Here is a 16905-nt window from a genome sequence, read left to right as displayed (position 1 = left end):
TTAAATAAGCAATGTTAAAGTATTAATATTATATTAAATTTATTAAAGTAAGTATTAGATACTAACAATTTACATAATTTAATAAAAAATTTATTTTAATAATAATAGTCATAATTTTATGATATTATTTACAAAAATAGTACTTTTCTGATAAAAACAATGTTTAAAATAATATCCAATTATTTTATTTGAAAAAATACTATTTTTATTATTTTAATAGACGAGAAATATTTTAATTGTTTTATAAATATTATTTTATGTGAACTACTGTAATAAATTTTAGTTATTTAAAAGTTTGTATAATTAATCATAAAAATTGAATAAATTCTACATATATTATAGTTATTATAGTATATATTCTCTGGTTTTTCATAAAATAAATAATTAAATTTTTATTGCATTATTGTTTTTAATTTTATTAAATAAAATTATAAAATACTATAAAAATTAATTTATATCAAAACATTGTTTGTTATTATTAATAATATAATATTAATAACTTATTAAAAAATATTAAATTAATATTTGATAATTTTGTTAACATTGTTGGCATAAGAGAGCAAATTTATATGGTATACCATATGTATTATTGTACATACTTTCTATTGTAGTTTTATATTTTGTGATAATTGAAATTGAAAATAATTATTGATAACTACTAGGGTTGGAAATGTTTTGAATTTTGGCATTATATAATACAGTATACAATTTATATTGTATTGCATGTACTGTATTATACATTGTATTTTTATATATTATAATTTCAATATCTCGACTTACCGCAATTAAATTTATCATAAATAAATAATATTTTTAAAATATCACTAAAATATTTCTACAACTTTTATTTCATTTGATATTCAAAAAACAATTTATTATCAAATATTATAAAACTTATTATTAGAATAATAAAGTTAATATTACAATGAAATTAAAAATACACGAATTTCATATTAATTAACAATTGTGTGTCTATTAATCATCAATCAACAAATGTGACTAATTTAGCTTATATTTATTATTGATTAACTAAATATTAATTACGATAAAATTAATATAAAATAATTCAATATACAGATAATGAAATGAATTATTGATATTATTACAGTATAATATAATATAATATATAAYATTATGATTCATATTATTTTTTTAAGTTTAATTAAATTACTATTTTTTTGTTAAATTAATTAATAATATCAATAAAAATTTATGAGAGAATCGGTAATGTAATGACAAATGATTTGACTGATGAAGTGTTTTATATCTTAAGGCGCTTCTGAACTGTCAGTTCGTCGTTTGGCACACGAGTTGTCTTTGATATGTCGGTTGAGTGTATTTCTTGTAGTGAACCGGTGGCTGCATATGGGACAGGGGTAGGCGTAAGCCCGTTCCCGGTGCTGGCGTTTATGCTTGAAGAACACGTGATACGATTTGCTGCGATAGTGGCARCCGCGCACGTGACACGTATACCATTTGGCTTCCGGATATATTTCCGGATGAAATGTCAACTCGTGTTGCTTGAGATAGATCTTCGATTTGAAAACACTGCTACAATCACCGACTTGACATTGATATGGATGGTCAGAATCGGTAAACTTGCGGTGCGTTAGCACGTGTTGGTTGAATGTCTTGCGGCGGCGACATCTAAATGGACACCCTTTGTGGCCGCACTTAAAACTGATGTCTTGTACATCAATGTTGTTTTTTTGCTGTCGATGTTATGCGTATTGTCCGTATCGTCGATAGACATATCGTATTCGGTTGACTCCATTGCAGATGTTTCMTCATTTGAGACAATAGTATTAATCTGAGGTATCTTTTCTGTAGATATCGGAGTCAAAGATCTTGACTTTTCTGTGAACTTTGAGGTCATCGATATTGGCTTTTCTGGAGACTTTGTGGTTAACGATCGTGTCTTTTCCGGAGACTTTCTGATAATCGATGTCTGTGTCGATATTTCTGTAGTTTTTGTAAAWGATATGAGCGGTGGAAGTGGTGGCAGTGGTGATGTCCTATCGCTAAACTCGACCATCTTATCGAGTTTAGGAATCGCTGGACTTCTGCTTCTGGTAACCATTCGTCTCGATAGCTGTGGCGGAGTTGTCAGCAGTTTATCTGAGTTATCAAAACTTATTTCCGACAAACAATTGATGGGAGACGGCATTTGCTGTCTCACTAACGGCTGTTCGTCGATCAGTGATTCATCTGAAGACATGTCTTAATGAAACAAAAAAAATTAGTTTCAATCGGTAAACAATTATCGATTATCGGTACTTACCATAAGATTGGTTACCATTTAACAGTATGTCATCGTTGGTCTGCACGACATTAATACCAACTTTGTTGTTGCCGTTTGTCAAACACTTATCGCTGACCACTGATGTCTCTRTCGGCGCATCGCCGGCAGATTGACTGCACTTGTGATCAGTTAACTGTTTTTTGATCTCTTTGTACATTTTGAAGAGGAAGTCATTCTTGCGGATCAGCGTCTTGTTGTCCGTACACTTGCAAGTGTTGCGCAACTGAATGGCATAAGACATGACACGCTCGAGACAGTGGATCAGCTGTTGAGACAACAACAGCTCTTTTGTTAGYTTGACGTTTGTGTCCATCATTTGGTCCACACGTGACCGGTAAAAGTCACCGCAATTGTCGCACATATTGTCAATCACTTGTGATATACTGTCACTTGAATTTGCAATACAATCAATGGATAGATATCTGTCTTATTGTTTGTTGTCTTCGTTGTTGACAATCATTACAAACACAGACCGCATGTGTTGTGACTAAACAAACAGTTAGTTATATATTATTAATACTTTATATGAATTACAACACAAACTACCGATACCTTACATTTGGTCAAACAATCTATACATTCAATTAGTCCAGAGATGGCATAACATGTCATACAATACTATATTTAATATTAATTAATAGAAAATAATAATTAAATTTAAGGTATTGTTGTTTGGATTATCAAAATTAAAAGTTTACAATAAATTCAATATAAAATATGACAAATAAATATAATGATARATCAAATTTGCCAGGTAGYTTTTTTTATTGTTGATTATAAATAATTTTGTTTATTTGTTATGTCAACATAATCAACCATCTGGATAAATTTTATTTATTAATTAAATTTCATATTAATGTASTATTATATTAATACATGTAGTTTTGCACCTGTATCTTATTTTCAGATACTGTAAACTACTTTATACATGTATATTAATTTTACCAAATATAAAAATACAATACTCAGTGACAATGATAAAAATTATCARGATAATTTTTAAATAATTGATCTTGATAAGCAAAATTATGCAATTTTTTTAAATTGTGTTATTATTTATAAATATATACAATATAGGATATAATGAATAATTAAATTATGATAGTTATAAAAATATCATATACTTTAATTAGTACCGTTGTTGCGCACACGCCTTTCCATTGGCAGATAATGCGATAAGTGGCAGGTTTAGTGGTAATTAAATTTGAGGGCACAAAATCCCAGCCATGTTATAAGTTTTTATTAAATCAAATTCATTCCATCATGATTTTTTTCATTATTTAATTATTATTTATGCATTATTAATGCTAATTTAATTTATTATTTATATTATTTATAATTATATATATTAAATTATTTATTTATTAATTGATTGAATATATTTAATTAATTATAACTAAATAGATATTTAAAACACTTATAATTGTGTAGATACCAGTTATCACATTTACTGCCATTCGACTATTTTAGTTATCGCATTATCTGCCATGGTATGGCAGGTTTAGTGATAATTAGTTCCATACCTTTTTGACACTTAATTAATTTTTAAAATTGATATGTCTAATTAAGTGGTTAAAAACGGTAGTACACAAACTTTTTATAAAATTTATAATAAAAATTATTTAATAATTAAMTATATTATAGAGTATTAATAATATAYWACACATAAGATAACAGATWTTRTATGATATGCTATATATTGTAAACAAAATACATTTATTAATAGAATTAAAGTCAATGTCTTTTCCAATCATTAATCTTCTGACCGTTTATTTTGTATTTCATGACGTTTTTGATGAGTACGGAGTCGGCTCATGAATGCGGCCTTAAATTTACAGTCGGGATAATTGCAGGCAAACGGCCGGTCCTTATGTTGATTSGAGATATGAGAGTAGAGATCGCTTTTGGTTGTGAACGAGTGGTTACAGTGATTGCATACATGAAACCGTTCGCCGGTATGTTTGTTCAGATGATCCTCCATCTGAGCATTGGTCTCAAACCGACGGTCACAACCCACCCAAATACAGGCCACCGGACGCTCGTATGTCGGGTCGTGCATACGCTGTCGATGCAGTCGGAGCTGTGTTTCGGTCTGAAACTGTTTGCCACAGTCGGGTACGTCACAGTCGTATACGTGRTCGCTGTGACACCTTTGGATATGTGCGTACAAACTCTTACGCGGACCGTACGCTTTAGAACAGTAGGGACACACGTGCTCTTTGACACCGGAGTGCATCTTAATGTGCAATTCCAACGGTTGCGGTGTCGGAAATCGGCGGTCGCAGAGATGACATTCAAATGGTAGTGTATGACTGCGCTTATGCTTAAAGAATACGTTACTAGATTTGGTCCGGTATTGACAACCAGGAAATTCGCATTCAATCCATTTGGCGTCGGGAACCACTTCGGGATGAAGCGATAGTTTATGTTGTCGTAAATGTTCTTTAGTGCGAAAAGCGTTGCGACAATCATCAACATCACACTGATAGGGACGTCCGTCGGGAGTCAAATGATAAGATTTAATGTGTTTRTCAATTGTGTTGCGACGCCGACATTCAAATGGACAGTCATCRTAACCGCATCGGAAGCCGTTGCCGGTGACAATAACTTCTGACCTGTTGGTCGGCAATGTCTTTGCGTTTATTTCAAAWGAAGTGTCACTTTTATCGGTTAACGGCTGACTCTTCATCGCTCGTATCACACGTTTTGTTTGTTTCTTCTTATTTTTGGTCACCGACTGGACATCAATTGATTGTCGATCTAAACAATATATTCTTTAGTTTTTTTTWAAATATAAACAAAACTACTTTACAGCTAATTGTTTGTTTAAATGGCTGACCGTCTTCATCGACATCTATCTGGTCTTCATTGGACTGACATTTATCGGCAATCGATCGCATGATGGCCTCATCGGATGTGTTGTCTACCAATAGCTGTTTGGTTCTGTCGTATTCACGAAATAGATACTCATTCTTGCGGATCAATGTCTTGGTCTGAGCGCACTTGCATTGACTCTTGAGAATGACAGCAAAACAACGGATCCGATCCAATGAGTGGACAACTTGTTTGTAAACTAACAACTCTTTAATGAGATCATTGCTTTGATCGCGAAGTGCCGACACTTCTGTCTGCAAGTCATCGCAAACCATGTCTTGAACAGCCATCACATCCAATATTAATGTGATGTCTYCAAGTGTTCAATCAATGGTCAGCAATGAAGACAAATATAACGACAATACAGACTGTAATTCAAAATCACTGCCAAAACCATTAAAACAAATGATTATCTAATATATTGTGTAATCATTTGTTTATATATTGCAGTCGCCATTCAATGAGTGCACACATAATGCAGACATCAATTAAATTAATTACGTGTTAATTATGTGTTCAATACTACAAAATTGTTAATAATTTTTAAGTAATTAATAATTATTTAATAACCTAAATATAATATAATTATTTCAACAATTATTTTATAATTTATAATAAATATTTCATATAAATTTAAATATATATATATATATATATATATATACATGATTGTCAAATAAATAATTCAATAAAAATAATTTATATAACATTAATTTAAGCAATAAAATTATATATATATATCTTAGAATATTTTTTTATGATAACATTTTTTAAGTAAYAATTTTAAAAATAATTTCAATAACAATATGTTTCAATAAATTATAATATAATTAACGAATTGAATGCTTATTCACTAATTGTGTTTCAAAGGCAAAGACTTCGCGMGTCATTTCACCGAAAGTTGTGTTCAATTGACGAATATTTTGTTCATTGAATTGCGATATCTTTGGCCGATTGCCGCCCAAACACCAGCCATTGGGCGACAGATAATCTCCTCTAATAAGTAGATGAAAGGCATAAAACTTTTGCCTCCAATTCTTATAATACGAATGATATATAAGTGGACAGAAAGCCACAGAATCGGCGCCAAACTCGCCGTTCAATCGATGTATGAGTTCGGGTCTCTTCTCAATAATCTCTTTGGTTGGCAATACTCCCGTATTATAGTACCAGAACTTGGAGTCATATTCACAATAGGATAGTAGCCATAGTTTGAGGAATCGTGCGTTTTTATGTGCTATCAGTGTCTGCGAGGCCAACACTGTTCCGTTGCCCTCGAAATCGATGGTCATCTCATGTGTGCGAAAGCGATTCAAACTTCTCACTACATATACATCTCTGTCCAGATATATGCCGCCAAACTCCCGGAGCACACGAATTCGGGTGATGTCTGATGCGTGCCAATTGAGCCACAATTTGTTGAATTTGCGGCCAAATATGCCGAAAGGTCTGAAAATTGATCGCACAATAAGTCGCGTTTCCGTCAACTGTGCTAACCGTAGAACACGTGGCCAGTAATCACCTGTCAATTGATGGCAATCGCAATGAATATAAATAATGTCTGGTTTTTGATTCTTCAGTACCGACAGAATAGACACGAAGTGTGAGAACTCGATCTCATGAATAGTAAATAAAATATAATGAACTATATTTGGCACTAATTGTTTCGGTGACGGTATGTACGACCCGTCGTCTATAACATCGGGATTAAACTCGTCGAAAGTGAGATTCACGTGACTCCCGCAGTCCAGCTCATGGATCCTGTCCTGAATGTCCTGTAGACGACTGTCCTGCAGGTGATTGTTCAATGAAAACAATATACATAATACTGTGAACACTGTTAGTATTGTTAATACGGATCTAATCTTGAGATTCCTGTAGTGCTGCATAACTGTCCAAATAGTGATTAAAAATTATTAAATATAAATATCATATATTATATAGTTATGTATAATTAAATGTATATAAATATATTAACATAAATAAATAGTCATTTATCAAAATAGCAATATTAATGTAAATATAATTACCACAGTCTTGACATTAATGTACACAAATTGATCATGCAACATTAAATAAACAATTATATATTTTTTAACATGATAAATAAATAATATGAATAAATAAATAATTTTTGATGTATAACTATATTTAATTGTTCACATTATTGTAATTATAATAACACTAACTGTTTCTAAATGTATTTGTGCACWTGTAGTTCAAATCACAGTAACTATAAGTGGTCAGAAAATGTTTTTATCTACCGGTGCCGCAATTTAACGCCTACTAATAGACCACAGAATATTATGTATTGTAAACATACAGTAGAGAGAGTGTGTATTAAAGTGATAAAGATATTGATAATCATTGTATGAATTGATTGATAGTATACACTAGAGAGCGAAAAGTTTCGGACCCGTACCTGACCCGTACCTGATCTGATACCTAAAATCTCGGACTCGGACCTGACCTAACATAGGGTACAAATTTACCTGACCTGACCTGACCTGACTATGTAGGTCCGAAAATAATTTTATCAAAAAACAATTTTATTTATTCTATACCCGCAACAAATTTCTCTAAATTAACTTTAATTACTCGGGATTAACGATAACTGATAGTAGATCTAACTTAGATTCTAATAAAGTTAATATGTTATTATTTATTAGATCAAAACCATCATCTTTTGTAATATTTTATGTTTAATTTATACAAATATTTTATAAATAATAATTTAATAAATTTTGTGTTTGATTGTCATATTTTGTAATAATTGTCGTTTAAATAATGAATAAAAAATTTTCGGACCTGACCTGACCTGACCAAAAAATTTTGGTGTTCGGACCCGTACCTGACCTGACCTGAGCCCTAACTTTTACCTGACCTGACCTGACCTGAAAAATCAGGTCAGTTTTCAGTCTCTAGTATACACTATACAGACTGTATTATAATAATACAGTATAACATATAACGCCGTCTCACTCTAAACATTGCATATGTTTATTGCAGATATTTTTATTTTTATCACATTTAGCTATAGATGTCGTAACTGTTTGTTACTATATAAGAAAATTTGTAAAATTATAGAATAATGTATATAAAATTTATATTATAAATATGCAATTATTGCAACATTGGTCATAAAAATGATATTTGTTTAACATATCATAAGGATTATCAATTTGGGACTTATATAGCCATTAATAATATGGATTTCATTTGACATCAATTTTCATGATTCACTTATATATTTGTTTTTCCAGATAATTAAATATAAGTTATTATTAAATAAATAGCTAAAGTAGAGATCATTTTAATATAAATATATTGATCATCATATATATTATATTATACGGTATAAACTATATATAATTTATATATAAATTACATTGTCCAAATATTTGAAGAATCAATGTTTTAGTTATAATAATAATAATAWTATTATTATTATTATAAATAATGTAATCTAAACCACTATAATATTTAAACAATACAAATGTCAAATACTAAAACATAATAAAATATCATATGTTATGTATTAACTTTGATATAAATAGTACAATACATTTACTATACAGTATATTGTAGATACTATTGATGATTATTGTGTTTGATAAAAGWTTTTTACTGTATTTATTTACTTGAAAAACAAAAAATTATATAGTATTTACAAATGTTGTTTGTTTCATAAATTATTATACTTTTGTATACTCTTTTTATTTATAAAAATCAAAAATAATAAATTTGTAAATCAAAATAAATGTCAACTAAATTTTTTAAAGAAAAGTAATTCAATTTAAAAATTTTCATATTTAAGTATTTTGTTATTTTTTTCACAAACGTCATACAATTTCAACATAATTACTATTATTTTAGAAAATATTTTATTAGACCTATTGTTAAAAGTCTATTAATATTTACAATTTTCATTCAAGTGTATGTGTATTATATTATATTAACTGAATTTCTGCTAATATTTTATATAAATTTTTAAACAAAATAAATGTCGGTAAAAGTCACAAAAGTTTAAAAAAAATATAATTAAAGGCGAGTTTTATCATATACTAAAGTAATTGATAAATAAAATTTTGACTAATAATAATAATACTACACTCTTATGACTATCTAATCCCTCCCCCCTTAACATAGAAACAACACTTTCCCCTTTGATTTAAAAAAATAGTTGAATGTTAATAGTGAGCCCAAAGTCAAAGTTAAATTGACAAATGGATCGGTAATTGAATTTATTATTAACTCCAATCACACAACAAGTGTATAAAAAACAACAAATCTAATACTGTGTGCATATCAGTGGAGTAACATCCAGTGATAAGTGACTTATTGACTAATTTTTTTTGTTAAATAGTCATTCACATAAAATAATTTTTTTTGGATTAATTATCTATTGTTGGAAACAATTCAATAATTTTAAAAATTTGTTAACTAAATATAATATACATTTAATAAGACCATTAATAAAACAATTTTAAATTTACTTAAACTTCATTATACTATGTACTGTACTTTCATCAACTTATCACTAGACGGCAACTACTGATATTGCATCGAAATTAAGCAGAATTCAAGATTTTTTAACTCAAAGCAAAAAATATTTGCAACAATTTTAGTATAAAAATCAGTTCACAAAATCATTTATTGGTTAATATTTTGTATAAACTTTAGTTTGATTTGAATTATCAGTAAATAAATCTTAATTCAGTTTATATTTGCTGCTTCTCTATGTAAAAAACGCTTTGACTTTATTATACAATTATAGTGTTGAATAAAATTAAAGATTTTATCGTCAAACACTTGTTTTGTCAAATAATTATTGAATAATTATTAGTTTATCAGACATAATGTATAGAAAAGTGATTTTATTTGTTATGTTTATTACATTACAAATATTGGTCGTTATATTAGCTGTTAATAGTCGTCAAGTGTTGGCATCGGATGAAAGTCAACTGAAAAAGATCTCGAATTTATTGCCTATAAAAATGCTAATTGAAAGACGATATAATAGAGGTTTGGACTCTAATTATTTAATTAATTAAAACTTAAATAATAATAAAAAATATTAGTTTTATATACTTTAAAGTAAATAATTAATTTAAATATATATATTTAGTTTTTTATGGTATATTTTATATATAATATGAGAACATAAAATTTGAGTCATAGATGTTAATACTGATTTATTTTTGTTAATTATTTATGAATAATATCAAAATTGATAAAAATTATTTAAAAATATTGTTTTTGAAGCATTTTATAAGTATTTGTTGACTAATTAGTAATTATAATACTTAATAGAAATGAATGTTAAAAATCAATACTTTTTCAAGTAATTATTAAATATTAACAAAAATTGATTTGTAAAACTTTATTATTAAATATAATGTCATTAATAATTGGTGACGTATATTGACTCTTTATGATTATTTTAYATTTAATATTATGATATTAGAAAATAATACGGGAAAACTTATTAAAGACATATTGAATTACTATAATATAATGTTTCTATAGTAGAGTAGATATAAATACAGTACTATATTAATCTATTGTATATAACAGTAGTAAAATGTAGAGTATTATTATTATTATACATTAAAATACATAATATAATTATTATAGTGTAGTAAATATGTATTTTAGTAAATAATGTTTTAATAAGAAATTATTTTATAAATAATGGTTTTATATTAATGTATTGTATTTCTAGAGAACACTTTATAATTATGTAAGTGATAAGTTATAATATATGTCTATATGTATGTTATTTTTACTGTTTTCTAGAAAAACAATACATTTATATTGTATAATAAAATTTGTATTATATTCATAGATCTATTTGAGCGGTTCATCATTTTAGAGATAGATAGTAATAATTCATTAATAATTGAATGTATTATATTATTGTGAAATATTTAAAATACTATTAGTGAGTAAATTAGTTTAGTTATCGAAATTTGAGTCTTAAAAAACCGGAACCAAAATGAAATCATAAAAATAAAATCAAAACTAAACAGAAATCGTTTGCTTCAAACCGTAATCAAATCAAATTGTTTTTTAAAAATAATTTACAACTTATTTGTTTAGTAAACTATTACTAAAACTTTAAAAAATAATTGTAATATACTTCAATGACATTAAATTATATATATATTGTATGTTATTATTATTATTATGGTCACTTAAAATTATATTAATTAATATTATTTAGTTGTTTTTTACCACAATTATCATCGGCTACATTTTGTTTTTGTTATTTTGTGAAAAATTTTGTTAAAAAGATCTTTTAAAAAGTTAAAATAATTAACATTATTATTAATATAAACAAAACCTAWTGTGCATAATAACTGTGGGCTTTTAATAGCTATAATTGGTAGTATAAATATCTTGACTGTGAACATTAAATTTGATTATATAATTATAATAYCTGTAACAATACTATAATAATGCATATATTAACAGAAAGTGTTATATATAATAATTATACTGTATATCATACAGTATAATAAATGATTAAAACATTTGAAATATTAAACACATAGTTACGATTATATCTTAAAATAATTGTAGATACTTAACAAAATAACTATAAATTATACTGTATTCTAATAAACTAACTTTAAATATTTTCTTCAATAAATTGAATACATCTGAACCCTCCCCTCCCATCACACCCCCACCTATAGAGTCGCCCACATCACGCGATGAAGTGGATTATATGAATAAGATTATCACTATGGCGTACAATATGCCAGCACTTAAAAATAAATTTATGAATTTTGTCGACCAAAAGGATGGCATCAGATTCAAGAAGTCATATCCGGACAACCATTTGGTGGATACCGACACCGACTACACCATTGACTGCTCTAAATGCGATCATCACTGATGAGTGAGAGTTAATACTATTTATATCTATATGAATGAAAAATATTTTGAAAATTGTATTGTATTCTTAATATTTATCTATTTATCTAAAAAAAATTAAATGTAATATTTATTATTAAGGCTAACTTAAAWTAACATATATAAATATGAATTATTTCTAAAAAATTAATATTAATATATATATCATAAATTATAATTTTAAAAATTAAAAAAATAATTATTTTAATCTTTTTGAAACTTGGTTAATTATGATTTAAAAATTTAATTAAGAATTATAAAAAATAATTTTTTGAAATCTTGTATTCAACCGTTAATATGCAATAAAATAAATATTTTTGAAAATATTTGACTTTATTTGAAAAGTAATTAATTTACAAAAATATACTGAATTAAACATTGAATATTATATTGAATATTTTAATAATTAGCTTTTGAAAGTAATCTAATGTCTTAAAGTACTGTATTATTAACATTTATACATTATTATATAAGTAAGGTTAAATGATTAAAAAACATAAAATAAATATTACATGTTAAACATTTATATTTAAAATTAATTACATAATAATTAATAATGTTTACACTGATATTGTATGTGATAGAAAATAATATTATAAATTATATTAATATTTTCAATTATAGACACTAAAGTTGATTTTATCGCACATTATTATAAAAATGTGAATAATTTTTTAACGATACATGTTATTGACATTTTGTTTAATAATAAATAGACACTCAAAAAATGCTTCCTTAGTATTTTAATATAAATTATTAATAAATATGTAATTAAATATGCTTTAAAATAACTAATATATATAAAAAAATAAGTGTTTAACAAATACTTATTTATATTGGTTGTCAAACTAAATTATTTAATAATATTTATAATTTGTTATACAGAATGAATTTAAATGTATTATTATTATTATAATAATAATTTGATATAAATTAACAATAAAATTAGACACAAAAATTTCAAAACTCAGTGACCGGACATAAAAATCTATGATATCTTTAGTTGAYATCATTTYTGATATCTGTTTTGATTAGTATATAATGTCTAAACTAATGTCATTTATATATAAAAATGTTAATCAAATTAATGTTAAACTTAATTATACACTGTTTTCCTCAGTTGGTGTCACAATCATCACATTTCTCTGTATATAAGTGTTATGTTTTTGGTTTCGTTGAAACATATGTCTGACAATTAGATGAAGATCTTTCTGTAAAAATAATTTAATTAATTAAAATTATATATATTTATATAATTTTTAGCATAAAATTATATGTTTTTTGAACAAATAGACAATATTTTTTTGAGAAAATCACAAATTTTACAATATTTCTAGCTTTAAAAATTCATTCATAATATATTTTACAATAAATTAATAGTGCAAACAATTTTCTAATTATTTAATTACTTACATTAAAATTGTTGCTCATAAAGCAGTAGATAATTGGGTTAACTATTCAAATATACAGATATATAAATATAAGTATAATAGTTATTATGTCATTTTAAAATTYAAAAAAAATTATAAACATTTTATAAATAAAGTATTTACTGACCAAATGCATGAGCACTGGATATCCAATGACAAGTAAAAAACAATATAACATAGGAGTGGATATCAAATAAAGTCATAATGAGATATGGATTATACCAAACAATTAGATTAAATAGTTGTATTGGTAGCCAACAAACAATAAATAGCATCACAACTACGGCACTGATTTTGACAGCTTTCAGCTTATTTTGAAATGTAATACTTGTTTCGTGTGAATTGAGACCTAAAAAAATTATTATTTTATTTTTTAGATTATTTATCAAACATTAAAAATTTGTTAGAAAATATTATATTATATATTGGTATATAGTATATGTATATACCGGGTATGCGTCGGCGAAACATTTTGAAGCCAATACAACCGTAAACGTATAGCAATGTGAGAAACGGTACAATAAAAGTGGTCATAAAAATAATAAAGGAATAGTATGTACTGTATTGACGACTGGCCACTTCGCGGCACTTGTAGTAGCTATCGTTTCCCCATTTAAATGATATGGTTTTTGTAGTGTATAGTTGCGGTGAGGCCAGTAATGCCGACATTAACCATATGATAATTAACGTTATAATCGACCGATAAGTTTTGTTAAATGATATATGCAATGGATGTAATATTGCCATATATCTATCAATAATAATAATATTCAATATTTAAGTAAACTTAAGTTTTATTTATTAAAAAACTATATTATTTTTATCAAATACAATATTATTAGTATTATAAGATTTTACTTATATGTTTAACATTAATAAATTATTTAATAAATTATTTAAAATTAAATATATTTTGTTTTTTTTTGTAATAAATAATACTGCATAAAGTATTATACAGTATTATTAAAAACAATGCAATACTGTATATCTTATATCAGTGTTTCAACAGAAAATTATAAATATATAATACAATTCATCGAAAAAATTGTTACGAAACTGATTTCTATAATTTAAAAATAGACATAAACTGTGATGAATGAGATTTGTAAAAATTTATTTAAAACTAATAGAGTAATAATGCTTTAATTAAAAATAATACAATAAAAGCTATAAATTGTTTTACAAATAAGTAATTTTTGAGACGCATATAAAACATTTACTAAAATTGATAATTGTATGAATATATTAGTAAAATAAATACAGTAAATAGTATACATTTGCTTAAAATATGAAAATAATTGAATATAAAGTGGGAGTAAACYAAAGTTTATTAGTAATAATTTATTTGTTGATGGTTAATTTATATTTTATAATATTACTATAATATAAGTAAAATATTGATTTGACAAAAAATACCATGGTACATGTTTTTGTTAACGGCTGCTGTATATYAAATATTAATACAATATACAGTTATTTTTATATTATAGTACTGTATGATTACAATATATGAATTATACGGTATAATACTGTATTATATTTYGTATTATTAATACAACTATCATTTTCTAAAAATACATATATAAATAATATAACAAAATAAATTAACAATCATTTTATTGGACTGACTGAGTGAGTGAGTGAGTGTGGATATACTAAATATAAGATTGGTTTTTAGTTTTGTTAATTCAAGTAAATAAAATGTTTTCTTTACGATCAGATCAAACTAAATAAAAAACTTCAGTTATTATTGAATAGTATTACAGCAAACAGTCAGTGGGTTTAACTAATAAATATAAAATAAATTTATATTATTAGATCAAAAAAATAAAATTAATGAAACATAAAATATATATACTGTAGATATACWCTATAGTGTTATGTAATTTATATTTGAACATGATTTTCTATTGCAAATAATTCTATAAACTTCTATTATATACAGGTATAATATCAGGGTTGCTAAAGGTTTTCGATTTCAGGGGGGGGGTATAGGGGGAGGTAAAATGGCAAAATTTTCGAAAAAGCTTGGGGGTATAGGGGGGTGAACATTTTTATTGCATTTTTAAATAACAATTTTTGCCAAATTTGAGTAAATTCCCATTAAATTCCCACTAAATTCCCACTAATTTCCCACTAAATTCCCACTAAATTCCCACTAAATTCCCACTAAATTCCCACTAAATTCCCACTAAATTCCCACTAAATTCCCACTAAATTCCCACTAAATTCCCTATAAATGCCCAATAAATTAACTAATAAAAATATTCTCAACTTAATTTCTAAATACTCAAAATGTTTGCTAAATATTAAGATTTGCATAAATATATATAACTATTATAATTATAATTATTAAATAAAAATATTATTTAGTTTTTAAAAAATAGTTATTAATTAAAAAATTAATGATATAGTAATGTATTTATTATAACGTTTTAATAATAATAATAATAAAAATAAAATTGTCAGAAATAATTATTAATTAGTTCTAAATAATTAATTTAATTTAACAATATATCTTTTTATAATATTTTATATTGAACCATAACTAACACATTTTAATATAAAAATTCTAAATTCCCACTAAATTCCCACTATATTCCCTATAATATTCATTTTTTAAAAATATAAAAAATAAAGAAATGCATAAATATAATTAACTATAATTATAATTAATTAAAAATATAATTATTTAGTTTTAAAAAATTGATTTTAATTATAAAATTAATGATATAGTACTGTAATATGGTCAGAAATAATTATTAAATAACTAAATAATTAATTTAAGAATATTTTTTATATAGTATTTCATATTGAACCATAACTAACACATTTTAATATAAAGTTTAAAAATATTAAAATATAATTATTTTAAAATTTATGCTAAAAATTTTAGTTTTCGACTTTTAATAAGAAATAAAATATATATTATCTTTTATAAACAGCTAAAAAATAAAATAAAATATCATTAATTTTCTTGAAAATTGGTGGGAATTTATTTTTTCCCTTGTGGAGTGCCCCATCTAGTGTAAATAATGTTAAATTGATATAATTAAGTATTTTTATCTATTTATTTTCTATACATAAGCTATTAATTTATATTAAAATTAATTTAATATTTATTTTTTTGTTTAATATAAAATTTTAGTTTAAAAAAACTTGGTAGGGGGCCCCCTAACTTTTTGGCTTCATGCCAGGGGGGTGTAAAAGCCAAAATTTCTCCATCTCAGGGGGGGGGTAAGACGTTTTACTCCCTACCCCCCCTTATAGCAACCCTGGTATAATATCATATAATATAAGCTTATCTTATAACTAGAGTTCGATCAACATTCCCAGGGAGGGAAGTTCCCTAAAAATCCCACCAATTTTCCCAAAAAT

The 16905-nt window shown here is 25.5% G+C and overlaps 4 protein-coding genes across 5 annotated transcripts; 1 reads left to right on the top strand and 3 right to left on the bottom strand.

Moving 5' to 3' along the window:
* Positions 1 to 1532: 1532 nt before the first annotated feature.
* Positions 1533 to 2899, bottom strand: LOC128963123 (uncharacterized). 2 transcript variants are annotated; one of them, XM_054309599.1, is made up of 3 exons: positions 2860 to 2899; positions 2282 to 2789; positions 1533 to 2220 (listed from the first exon to the last, which is right to left on the bottom strand). In XM_054309599.1, the coding sequence occupies exons 2-3, from the start codon at positions 2661 to 2663 to the stop codon at positions 1610 to 1612; spliced, it is 993 nt and encodes a 330-aa protein (XP_054165574.1). In that variant the 5' UTR covers positions 2664 to 2789; positions 2860 to 2899; the 3' UTR covers positions 1533 to 1609. The 2 variants fall into 2 exon arrangements, with proteins under 2 accessions (XP_054165574.1, XP_054165575.1); XM_054309600.1 differs by having other exon boundaries at positions 2855 to 2893.
* Positions 2900 to 4055: 1156 nt separating this feature from the next.
* LOC128963328 (zinc finger protein 771-like) lies at positions 4056 to 5632 on the bottom strand. The gene is made up of 2 exons (XM_054309831.1): positions 5115 to 5632; positions 4056 to 5062 (listed from the first exon to the last, which is right to left on the bottom strand). Exons 1-2 carry the CDS (start codon positions 5464 to 5466, stop codon positions 4056 to 4058), a joined length of 1359 nt encoding a protein of 452 aa, XP_054165806.1. The 5' UTR covers positions 5467 to 5632.
* A 374-nt stretch (positions 5633 to 6006) lies between these two features.
* Positions 6007 to 7653, bottom strand: LOC128963327 (uncharacterized). The gene is made up of 2 exons (XM_054309830.1): positions 7599 to 7653; positions 6007 to 7067 (listed from the first exon to the last, which is right to left on the bottom strand). Exons 1-2 carry the CDS (start codon positions 7651 to 7653, stop codon positions 6007 to 6009), a joined length of 1116 nt encoding a protein of 371 aa, XP_054165805.1.
* A 2231-nt stretch (positions 7654 to 9884) lies between these two features.
* Positions 9885 to 12129, top strand: LOC128963377 (uncharacterized). The gene is made up of 2 exons (XM_054309880.1): positions 9885 to 10201; positions 11878 to 12129. The coding sequence occupies exons 1-2, from the start codon at positions 10036 to 10038 to the stop codon at positions 12078 to 12080; spliced, it is 369 nt and encodes a 122-aa protein (XP_054165855.1). The 5' UTR covers positions 9885 to 10035; the 3' UTR covers positions 12081 to 12129.
* The last annotated feature ends 4776 nt before the right edge of the window (positions 12130 to 16905 follow it).

The sequence above is a fragment of the Oppia nitens genome, unplaced genomic scaffold (assembly GCF_028296485.1).
Source record: "Oppia nitens isolate AA-2021 unplaced genomic scaffold, nextdenovo-longstitch-racon4-pilon3 scaffold7_pilon_pilon_pilon, whole genome shotgun sequence".
NCBI classification, from domain to species: domain Eukaryota; kingdom Metazoa; phylum Arthropoda; class Arachnida; order Sarcoptiformes; family Oppiidae; genus Oppia; species Oppia nitens.
The sequence above is the reverse complement of the archived record's forward strand: the minus strand, read 5'-3'. Positions and strand labels throughout refer to the sequence as shown.

What these genes read in the sequence shown, in the direction of transcription:
- LOC128963377 (XM_054309880.1), top strand. Translation starts at nt 10,036, where the DNA reads ATGTATAGAAAAGTGATTTTATTTGTTATGTTTATTACATTACAAATA. An exon ending in TGAAAGACGATATAATAGAG is followed by an intron (nt 10,202 to 11,877) that starts GTTTGGACTCTA and finishes CCCCACCTATAG; the next exon opens with AGTCGCCCACATCACGCGAT.